Source organism: Hyla sarda, chromosome 1 (assembly GCF_029499605.1).
Source record: "Hyla sarda isolate aHylSar1 chromosome 1, aHylSar1.hap1, whole genome shotgun sequence".
NCBI classification, from domain to species: Eukaryota; Metazoa; Chordata; class Amphibia; order Anura; family Hylidae; genus Hyla; species Hyla sarda.
Genome location: NC_079189.1, coordinates 526,499,531 through 526,511,439, shown reverse-complemented (window position 1 = coordinate 526,511,439; position 11,909 = coordinate 526,499,531). Strand labels below are relative to the sequence as shown.

Sequence of the window (11,909 nt, the reverse complement as noted above, 5' to 3'; positions counted from 1 at the left end):
CAGAGACGCAGACAGACAGACAGAGACGCAGACAGACAGACAGAGACGCAGACAGACAGAGACGCAGACAGACAGACAGAGACGCAGACAGACAGACAGAGACGCAGACAGACAGACAGAGACGCAGACAGACAGACAGAGACGCAGACAGACAGACAGAGACGCAGACAGAGACAGACCCCTTATAGCTTCTTTGGTATCAAATACTATATTCACAAAAAGATAAGACGCGAGGCAAAGGTATAGAAAGATTTTTAATTGCATATTATATTTTTTTTTACAAAACTAAGACTATATAGAGCATAAGTAGGAGTGATCATAGCTGTACAAAATGCCTAATGTTCTACATAGTCTGTACTGAAGGCAGCAAAGTATGCTCATATATACAGCAGCCAGATCTAGTCTACAGCAATGCCAGTTACAATTCTAAAATTCACATCTGTATTATGTCACATTCTTTTGCAATTTTAAAACTTCTTTAGAAACTAATTGTACGGAATAGTAATGGGTGATTGTCATAAGGTTTAAATTATGTATGTGTCTGTGAGTTCATTTAATGTTTGGGTAGGAAATGTCACCTGCATTTTGGAAACAAATAGGTGGAGCCTTTACAGGAATTTTTCTGACTTTATTGATAGCCTGCCCCACGGCTACGTAAATATCAATATAGGACTGGTGGGGGTCTGACATCTGGCATCCCTGTTTGGCAGAGCCTTGGGCGTATACAGTAAAAAGGCAGAAGCAGATTGCACCATACATCGTGTAGTGTCTGTGCTGGGGTACAGCAGCTTAGTTCACATGAAAGTGAATGGGAGTTGAGCTAAGACAGCTCTGTGCATTGTCTCTTTGCCAGTTTTGTTAAACAGCTGATCTCCAGGGGTATCAGACCCCCACCAATCGGATATTTATGACAGAGCAGGCCATTGATTTAAAAATAAAAAATTCAGAATCCCCTTAAAAGCCCCACATCTTTGTTCATTAATTTTACAGGGGAGAATGATCAGCAGTAGAGCGGTGGGTGATCAGAAGTGCAAGGAAAGGAAGAAAACTAGTGCAGTGCACAGTACTCCACTGTCTAGCATTTGGAAGTACTACCGTCACGCCCCTCCCATAGACTTGCATTGAGGGACATGGCCTTGATGACACAAGGGGCGTGGCTGACCCCCGCAGCACGAAAACAGCGTTGGGAACATTTACTGCCAAACACTGGCCAGTGGAGAACCCCTTTAATGGTGGAAACAATAGTGCAAACCTCTAGATCTAGGTGTAGTAGGTGTCAAATGTGGAGGTTCTTAGGATAAAGAAAATATGGAGGATAATACGCTTGGATGTGTATTCAGATTGCTTCTTTCATACTTCAAAAGTTCATTTACAAGTCTACAATACTGAGAAATTTCTTGTTCAAGATCAAGGTAGAGAAGATCTCTACAACAGTGTGGTGCACACCTTGGCAGTCTCTAAAAAATGTATACAAGAGGATGCAGTCTCGTGTATGGAATTAGACCAGCCAGTGAGATTCTCTTCAATGTACGGCATTATGCCAGAGGTCAGCTGGTTCACATAGGTCACCTGTAAATAAAGTCACAACACCATATTAAAGGGGAGCAGTTCTAAATCATCCTGTAAATAAAGTCACAACACCATATTAAAGGGGAGCAGTTCTAAATCATCCTGTAAATAAAGTCACAACACCATATTAAAGGGGAGCAGTTCTAAATCATCCTGTAAATAAAGTCACAACACCATATTAAAGGGGAGCAGTTCTAAATCATCCTGTAAATAAAGTCACAACACCATATTAAAGGGGAGCAGTTCTAAATCATCCTGTAAATAAAGTCACAACACCATATTAAAGGGGAGCAGTTCTAAATCATCCTGTAAATAAAGTCACAACACCATATTAAAGGGGAGCAGTTCTAAATCATCCTGTAAATAAAGTCACAACACCATATTAAAGGGGAGCAGTTCTAAATCATCCTGTAAATAAAGTTACAACACCATATTAAAGGGGAGCAGTTCTAAATCATCCTTTTAAATAAGATTTCTTAACCTGGGGATATGTTGGCACTGTAGTTTGCACAGTATATGATCTATGTAGTCATCTAGATGAATCTGTATGTGCTAGACAGTGTGTAATGTAAGGTTCTCTGGATAGAGATTGGGGAGGGGTACTTCATTTTTCAAAGAAATTAGGCATCCCGTGACTGGCATCAGAGTGTCTAGTCAGCTTGACTAAGCACTCAGCTTTGTCACCAAGAAATTAGGTTTAAAAACGTGTGAAAGGTTAAATGGAAGTGAAAGTATGGCTCCTTAAAGGGTTATCCAGGAGCAGGAGAAAAAAAAACTAATTTCTTCCCAAAAAAAAAAGCACCACAGGTTGTGTGCGATATTACAACTTTGCTCCATGGGACTAAGCGCCAATACCTGACTACCTGAGGTGTGGTGCTGTTCCAGCTCTGTTCTAGTCCTTAATAACCCTTTTTTATTAGATAATTTTTATTATAATTTTTTGCATAAAACATACAATACAAAAACTGTATAGAAACACCAAACAGGCATCCAGGTACACCGTAACTGAAATACAAAACTGCACCACAACTATGTGTGGTTCAGTTTTTTACCATAAAGAGAAGAGATACACAACCAGCCAAAGAGCATCATGCACAGAGAGCCTGGATAACCCCTTTAACCCATGCCACAATATAGTAAAGGTTTGCTCACACAAAAATAAAAAAATAAAGTCAAAATAAAATGACCTGTACAAAAACGGTTTCTTAAGCGCCCCAGAGAAAAGGAAGTTTACAGAGAAAGGAGATGTGAGGGTTCGTTCACACCAACACTGAGGCTCCATCCCATTAAGCGCTATAAAATGGACCCTTTTCAAAAAGGACACCAGTGTTCTGATAGATCCCATTGGATATCCAGTATTTTACAAAAGTTGAGTGGAGAAAGAAAATCGGACATGTATTTTTTCTCAAGTCCTTTAAATGGGTTAAAGGGGTACTCCGCCCCTAGACATGGTATCCCCTAGTCAAAGGATAGGGGATAATTTGTCTGATCGCAGGGGGTTCTGGCCATTGGGACCCCCGCGATCTCCGGGTCGGCACTGTGGCGTTCATGTACACAAAAGCCTGGGGGCTTCCATGCTTGAAGTCACGCCATGCCCCCTCCATTCATGTCTATAGGAGGGGGTTTGACTGCTAGTATACAGCCATCACGACCCCTCACAGTTGTGAATGGAGGGGGCATGGCGTGACGTCACGAACACGGAAGCTCAGGCTTCCATGTTCATGAATGCTGCAGCACCAGCCCGGAGATCATGGTGGTCCCAGAGTACCCTTTGAAGCAACAGTCTTCATTTAGCGGAGGCCCAGTGACAGTGTGAACTTAGCCATAACTGTTCCCAGAAACTGGAAAATAAAAATAACACTGCAGAATGGTGAAGATAACCAATTTCCGGGAACCAGATGGAATCACCATGGGGAAACTAATGAAACTGGAAGATGGATTTTATGCATAATAATTTGGCAAAATTATGTGGTTGAGCTGGTCAAACAGTCAAGGGCACCTAAACATTTTCTCTGCTTTGATCCATTGATAATAAGCAAAATTAAAGGGGTACTCCGGTGGAAAACTTTTTTTTTTTTTTTTTTTAAATCAACTGGTGCCAGAAAGTTACAGATTTGTAAATGACTTCAATTAAAAAAAAATTATTTTCTTTTATAATTTTCTCTTTGTCTTATCCACAGTGCTCTCTGCTGACACCTCTGTCCGTGTCAGAAACTGTCCAGAGCAGCATAGGTTTGCTATAGGAATTTTCTCCTCCTCTGGACAGTTTCTGTTACGGGCATCAGGTGTCAGCAGAGAGCACTGTGGACAAGACAAAAGAAATTCAAAAAGAAAAGAATTTCCTCTGTAGTATACAGCTGCTAATAAGTACTGGAAGGATAAAGATTTTTTAATAGAAGTAATTTACAAATCTGTTTAACTTTCTGGCACCAGTTGATTAAAGGATACCTCTCATCAAATAAACTTTTGATATATTTCAGATTAATGAATGTTGAATAACTTTCCAATAACATGTTAATGAAAAATATGCTTCTTTCTATTGTATTTTTCCCGATCAGTCCTGTCAGCAAGCATTTCTGACTCATGCTGGAGTCCTAAACACTCAGAGCTGCCAGCCTGCTTTGTTCACAGCCAAACAGGCTGTGAACAAAGCAGGCTGGCAGCTCTGAGTGTTCTCCTTTGTGAACAAAGCAGACTGGCAGCTCGTAGTGTTTAGGACTCCAGCATGAGTCTGAAGTGCTTGCTGCCAGGACTGGTAGGGAGACCCCTAGTGGTCATTTCCTCAAAGTGGAAAATTAAATAGAAAGAAGCATATTTTTTTAATAACATGCAATTGTAAAGTTATTCTGCATACATTAATCTATAATATATCAAAAGGTTTTTTGATGAGAGGTACCCTTTAAAAAAATAAAAATAAAAAATAAACAGTTTTCCACGGGAGTATCCCTTTAAGGACATTCCACTGTGTTGACCTTTAAAAAGAGCTGTAAACAGTCAGGGAATATGGAATAAGTGTTCTACTGACTTTTCCACAGTGCCACTACAGAACACGTCTTTGTATTTCATGAGCAGCTCTTGGCGCTGTAATGCACTGTTTCCCAACCAGGGTGCCTCCAGATGTTGCAAAACTACAACTCCCAACATGCCCGGACAGCCAAAGGCTGTCCGGGCATGTTGGGAGTTGTAGTTTCGCAACATCTGGAGGCACCTTGGTTGGGAAACAGGTGTAATGCTTCACTTTACAGTGCCAGTAGCTGCTCATGAAATGCACAGACGTGTTTACTACAAAGTGCATCACTGGCTATGAAGTGGCAGAGGAGAGCCCTAAATTGAGGACTCCCACTTCTGAATACCCTAACAGGCCATTTTTCTCTAGCAGAGGAGGTTCTCCAGGCATTTTAATGGTTTCATCTGCTGCTCATGAACAATTCTTTACATATATATTTTGCTCTGCTAAAAGGCAACCTGAAATAGGCTCATGGCAACAAATCCAAGTTTCCAGTGATCCTCCCAATTCCTTTCCACTGTCTCTAGCAACGAGTGATGCGACTTATGGTGATAAACATGGATTTCAAAGCCTATAGATTACCTGGCATTCATCTTTGCTCTGACTGTATATTAGGAACCCTGCACACTGCACCTCACTTCTCAGGTACTGTACTGATGGCGGGCAGGATGACAATGTCACTGATCTCATTGCAATCACATAAGGATCTCTGAAAAAAATTATATATAGCAAATATTACCAAACATGAGTACAACTTATCCATCTAGTATAAATATGGCTAGTGCAACTGATTCCTTACAGCAGAGTTTCCCAACCAGGGTGCCTCCAGCTGTTGCAAATCTACAACTCCCAGCATTCTGGGAGTTGTAGTTTTGCAACAGCTTGAGGCACCATGGTTTGGAAACACTGCCTTACAGCAATAAGTCATCACTCTTATCTATCATGGCTCAGGTTTATAATGAAAACTAGAGATGAGCGAACTTAGTTAATTCGATTCGTCACAAACTTCTCGGCTCGGCGGTTGCTGACTTTTCCTGCATAAATTAGTTCAGCTTTCAGGTGCTCCCGTGGGCTGGAAAAGGTGGATACAGTCCTAGGAGACTCTTTCCTAGGACTGTATCCACCTTTTCCAGCCCACCGGAAAGCTGAACTAATTTATGCAGGAAAAGTCAGCAACCGCCGAGCCGAGAAGTTCGTGACGAATCGAATTTACTGTAAGTTCGCTCATCTCTAATTGTTGTCATAACCCAACCCCATATCCCGACCCGTAAGATGTGTACCAGGTATTGAAACCTCTCCAGCCGTAAGGAAGTTATGTGTGAACATACATTTCCCATTGATTTGCATGGGACTTTAAACAAAAACCCCGACCCTCACAAATGGGGGTAGTTAAGGGTTAATCTAACTATCCTATATTTTAAGTGGACATATAAGTAACATGTAACCAAGTATTATCGAAATATCTCCAGCCGTTTGGAAGTTATGCAGTAACATATTTCCCATAGACTTGTATGGGACTTTAAACAAACTCCGCCCCTGGCAAATTTGGGTGGGTAAGTGTTAAATCACCTATCCTATGTTGTTGACATAACATGAAACTTGGCACACGTTACTTATAATATCTTCAGCCGTTTGGACGTGATGCTGGAACATACACACACACACGTTGAGAATATATATTATATATAGTGACTGGGTGAGGCAATGGTGTTACAGGGTCTGGTGGTATTCACGCGATTTGTTGTGACACCAGGGTGCGGTTGTTTTCTGAGGAGGCCCTGCCGACAACCGGCCCAAAAATGGCAGGATATAAATAGAATGTCCACAGCAGGATTTATGAGATAACTAGAACTTTTACTTAAACTTCTTGTAGAACAGAATTTACAGTTATACAGTTTCTCTTGAGGTAATCGAGATGCAGGCTTTGCTGGGACTTGTAGTATTGCGATTTATGCAGACCACTGTGCTACTAATTGTATGCTTTGAGTTGAATAGTAGTTACTAGGAATTTTAGATAGAGCTTGATAACTCACGGTTTTGTAGTGGCTGCAGGTTCCTTAGACTTTGGCCTAGTTGCAATTGTGCTTGAATTGGTATTGTTGAAGTGTACAGCATGATTAGCAGGAACCAAGAGAAAAGAGCAAGAGCAAATTTAGAGACTACAGCCCTATATACACTAAGGAGGCTGGACTACAGCACATTGGTTAAAAAGCCTGTAGGTCCTGAACCCAGGGAACTCTGGGCAGGGCCGTTTGAAGGAATTTGGGCCCCCCCCCCCCCCCCTTGATGTTCACGCACGTCACGCTCTAGGGCCAGCGTCAGGGCAGAGTAATTCTGGGAGCGCGACATGAGCGAATGTCGATACGAGGCCCCCACATTAGGGGGAGGCAGTGTTCCCCCACATTGGGCAGGCAGTGTTCCCCCACATTTTGGGTTGTGTGTGTTGGGGGGGGGGGGGGGGTTGGTTTAAAATTTTGGAAGACAATGTACTCTGGACTGGTACATTGGAGTCGTATTCTGGAGAACTAGATTTTTGATCCTTTTCCCAAATTTTAATTCTCCATGGAAGTGTGATACTCCCTAAAGCAATCCTTAAAAGGGGTATTCCGGGCAAATCTCACCGCAGTTTCTCCAGTTTCGGAAACCTCCAGGTTTCCGGGACTGGGGAAGTGACTTCATGCCATGCCCCCTCCATTCATGTCTATGGGAGGGTGGCGTGAAGTCACATCCCTAGTCCCGGAAACCCGGAGGTTTCCGAAACTAGAGACGCAGTCCCCACATAGAATGCAGGTGCTGCAGGGAGATCACGGGGGGTCTCCGCAGCAGGCCCTCCGCGATCAGACATCTTATCCCCTATCCTTTGCATTAAAGGGGTATTCCAGGCAAAAACATTTTATCCCCTATCCAGAGGCCCGGCGCGAGTGGTGGTGTCCTTCTGTATCCCCCTCTTGCGACACTGCATCTTTTCTGGGATCGTCCTTTCTAGTGTGGGGGACCTCACCTGTAAAGTTTTGGCCTGGGACTGGGGCCCACAGTTCCAAAGGTGCTCTGACCCGCTCTTTGGCGGTCACCAAAGATTAGGGCCTTTAGAACTTCCTCTTTGAACGGCAGGAATGTCCCTGTGTTGCAAGCATATTGGGACAGTACAAAAAAAAAAAAAAAAAAGTTGTACATGGCAACCTGTACCATGTAGACCGCAACTTTTTTGTACCATACCCGCATTTTCCACAAGGCATATGGCTTGAGGACTTGATCAGAAAGATCAATTCCCCCCCATATACCAATTGTAATCCAGAATACAATTGGGCTTGAGGACAGATCCCGTGTCGCACAGGGACAAGGGTTCTGCCGTTCCCATGAATTGTGGTGAGCATATTGACATCCCTCGTCCTTATACCTGACCAGCAACAGGTTTTCATGGTTAAGAGCACGGAACTCAACCCGGGGGATAGGAATTTGGAGGGGATGGGGCGGAAGGCCTCTGATTCTTCCCGACTGTCCCACAAGCGACCGTGGATGTGGCGGCGAGGGATGTGAAGAGAGGGATACCGAGTCTCCCCTTAAAGCTGGTGAGAGCCTCATCAATAGCAACCACCCTTCTAGGGACATAGGCCTCCCAAAATATGGCCTCGAAGTGATTGATGGCTGGCCTGATTTTATACAGCACGAGGCCCAAAAAGGTCCTCATTTCGGCTGCATAGACTGGGAACCAGCCACCGAGCCTAGCCAAAAGTGAGCCCGGGTTTGTGGCGACAAACTGTTGGGCGTACAGATTCGTCTGCTCAACCAGAAGATTCACAAAGTCTTCACTGAAAGAATTGAAATAGTTATTTTCTGTGAACCAAACAATGTCAATCTTGATTCCTGAGTCGCTAACAAACTCAGGAATCACGGGCTCGTGGTCAGCTGGCTGAGTCCAGACAAGTTCATCAGTACCAGGCACCAGTAAACTTGCCTGGGGGGGGAGCTTGATTAGTATGAGCGCCAGGGGACTCATACTAGCATGGGGCACAGGGTCAGGAGCAGAGAAGGTATGCGGTCACGCATGGCGACGTCTCCGCCGCCTTTTTGGCTCATCATCAGAACTAGATGAGGACGAGGAAATAAGGAAGGTGGTGTCTTCCTCGTCCTCTGTGGCACTTTCAGTGTCAGAGGCAAGAATGGAATATGCCTCCTCCGCTGAAAACTCCCTGCGGGCCATTTCCCTACTCTAAGGGTCATGGGTGTGTGTATGTGTGTGGGGAAAACTGTGTATGTGCTGCGGCGCTTGACTACCTCCCTAACCCACCCTAACTAAACCCGCCCTAACAAAATATAAAACTAAAAAGGGAAATGTAAGAAAAGGAAAAAAAAAATATGGACTTCTAGCGCAAAAAAAGCCCTGCGCAAAAAAATAAGTTAAAAAAAAAAGTGTATCTAATCAGTGGTGTGCGCACTGATTAGCGCTTGGTGGCAGCATGGGGCACAGAAGTCAGTTGGGATCCGGCCACTCAGCCCAGAACAGTGGCTGGTGGCACGTACACAGACCCACACAATAAAAAAATAAATAAAAAACTAAAAATGAAGCTTAACCCCGAAAAAATACACCCGCCTGAACCCCCGAAAAAACCCTGATCAGTGATAAAATAACTGACAGCGGTGGGGTAGGCCTCACACAGAGGTACGGTCCATCCACACAGCACAGGCCTGCTGCTGGTGGCATGGACCGCCTATAGGTGGCAAAAAATAAATAAAAAGCCGCTTATAATCCCTGAAAAAGCCTACAGGACTGATCAGCGGCGGGTGAGCTTTAGCTAATGGTGGCGGAACGCTCTTTTATAGCAAAGAGGGCCCGGCTACATGTTTAGCCAAAAAAAACAACAACACTGGGGCAGACCGCAGCAACGCTGTAGGGCCGGGTTCACGCAGTAAAAAGGTGCTACGGACCCGCCGACACCTACAGACTGTACGCTGAAAAGAAAACATTTTTTTGGGGACTTTTAAACTGTGCCTACCTAACAAATTGTCCCTGATTGCCTTCTGTGCCAAGGGGGCCACAGAAAGGGGGGGGGCAGTATGGGGCTCCGTCCTGCTCCCCAGATCACACAAAATTGTGAGCAGAACAGAGCAACATGCTCCTTCACCCACCTCCCCCCTCCCCATACTGCAGTGATTGGTCTGGTCACTACGACCGGCCAATCACAGCTGCCCTGGGGGGTGGCAATACTGCCACCTCCCAGTACAGTACTGCCACCCCCTGATCACCCTCCTTATCTGGGTCATCAGGGTCACATGCGCCCCTAATGACCCGGAACCGCTGCAGATCGCCGGTTTGTATTTACCGGGGGGGGGGGAAATCACTGGACACCCCCCCCCCCCCTCGGCGATGTGCCACGATGCCTGCTGAATGACTTCAGCAGGCATCCTGGTCCAGTCCCTGACAAGCTAGCGTCAGGGACCGAAATTCCCACGGGCGTACCTGTAAGCCTAACGCCCTTAAGGACTCAGGATGCAGGGCATATGCCCTGCGTCCTGAAGAGGTTAAGGTGGTGGAAATAAAGCTTTAAAATTTTACCATATCCTGACTGGAAAGCCGAGTGCTGGTTTTCTCCCCAAGAGAGCTGCTTTCCTACACCAGTTATTAAATGCTATTGCTGTTTGCTGTCAAAACGATGGCTATTACATGCAGCATGACCGACTGAGTGATAGCAGCTATCAGCAGCCCATGCTGTTGCCAGTCTTACACATCTTGCACTCGCTTTATAGACCTCCTGCACTACAGGATATTCAAATATGGCAATGTGTGCCAAGTATCAGGCAGCCATACCGTACATGTACTTCTGATGTCGCCATAGGATTAATGTCCTTACTAGCTACACAGGTACAGTGATCCCTCAACTTACAATGGCGTAAGCATACAATAGTTTCAACATACAATGGCCTTCTATGGTCTTTTCTGAACCATTGTAACTTGAAAACAGGCTCCACATACATACAATGCTATGGACAGTCCAGATCTGTTAAACATGTCAATGGCTGGAAGCACTGACCAATCAGAATGGGCATTCACTGGTAAAACACCTGTATTACTGAAGTGCATGCACTGAATGCCTGTCTGGTAGCGCTTCCTACAGTACATGGAGGTACTACAAGTTCTGTACTATATACCTGTACCACAGTTTGCTGCTCCTTTGGACACCAAGGGCAGCTCCATTTTACTTTTTTTAGGACATTGTGTGTACTGTAAAGAACCATAAAGATGCTCCTGTCCTCTACATAGACAGTGATTTACAGCTCCCAGATGCTCTTTTATATGTAAGGACTTGCTTTATCTGTATTCGTTATCTACTTATTTTTCTTTAATCCTCACTTTTTCCTATTTTTGGATGACAATTTAGTGACTTCATTACCAGGTTTCCATAGAGTTATTGTCTCAACATACAATGGTCGTCCTGGAACCAATTAATATTGTAACCTGAGGGACCACTGTAGTTCTATTTTTTACATTCCTAATTGACATAATTAAACCATTTTACTCACCCATTCTTACTGGGATACCGCCGAGACATTAGCATCACCAAATCTCTGGTCTTGCTTTGCTTTACAGGTGGGCAGGTTACATAGAATATTTTATCATCATCACCAGCAGATTCAACAATCTGGCAGCTTCTACAATTAGAAAAACTTTCGTAAAATATGCACAAAATATAAAAATAAAATCTGATAAGTATGCTTGCGAAAGGCTGGTTGCATAGTATTTTAGTCAATATTTTAGACAAATAGTGTAACCAGACCCACTCCGTATTTTGGTCAGAATGTTAGCCAAAATCATGTGTGAGCCTCATATATGGATTTTATCAGTGACCTAGTAAATATAACTCCCGACCAAATTCATTATTTTCTTTATCAGATTAAGTGCATGCATAGTAAGTAAATCACACACACACACATGGTCAGTGATAACATACTTCTAAAGTTTATTGGCATTCATTGTGGTTCTTGTCAATGTCCTCTCATGGATTGTCTTCACAGTTACTTATTTCTAAGGCTGGTGTCAAGTTATGTTCAGGCAGTACATCAGAGGTATACACCGGGATACAACAGAAGTATGTAGTGTACCAAAATGTACAATGCACACCCATTCACCCTAATTGACTGAAGGTAGGTTACTAGCCACTGCATTTAACCTATTGCCCCCACACGTTTATTTGGAGAATTTAAAAGCGCAATTAACTGCAATTTTGAGTCCCACATTTGGCAATGAACCAGTCACTTGTAGCCTCAGTTGCATAAAATAGACAAATGGATATATGTCAGAGCTGGGAGTGTTACCTTTTACCACCATTTTACATAT

At 43.8% G+C, this 11,909-nt stretch overlaps 1 protein-coding gene across 1 annotated transcript in view; it reads right to left on the bottom strand.

The window, feature by feature from the left end:
• Window positions 1-236: 236 nt before the first annotated feature.
• The window catches only part of ACOT12 (acyl-CoA thioesterase 12), a 51,528-nt gene continuing 39,855 nt past the window's right edge, over window positions 237-11,909 (bottom strand). The window contains exons 13-15 of the mRNA XM_056539259.1: window positions 11,096-11,224; window positions 5,159-5,285; window positions 237-1,569 (exon numbers count right to left, since the gene is read on the bottom strand). Coding sequence (XP_056395234.1) covers window positions 1,426-1,569; window positions 5,159-5,285; window positions 11,096-11,224 — 400 coding nt within the window. The 3' untranslated portion in view covers window positions 237-1,425. The remainder of the gene's footprint in view (window positions 1,570-5,158; window positions 5,286-11,095; window positions 11,225-11,909) is intronic.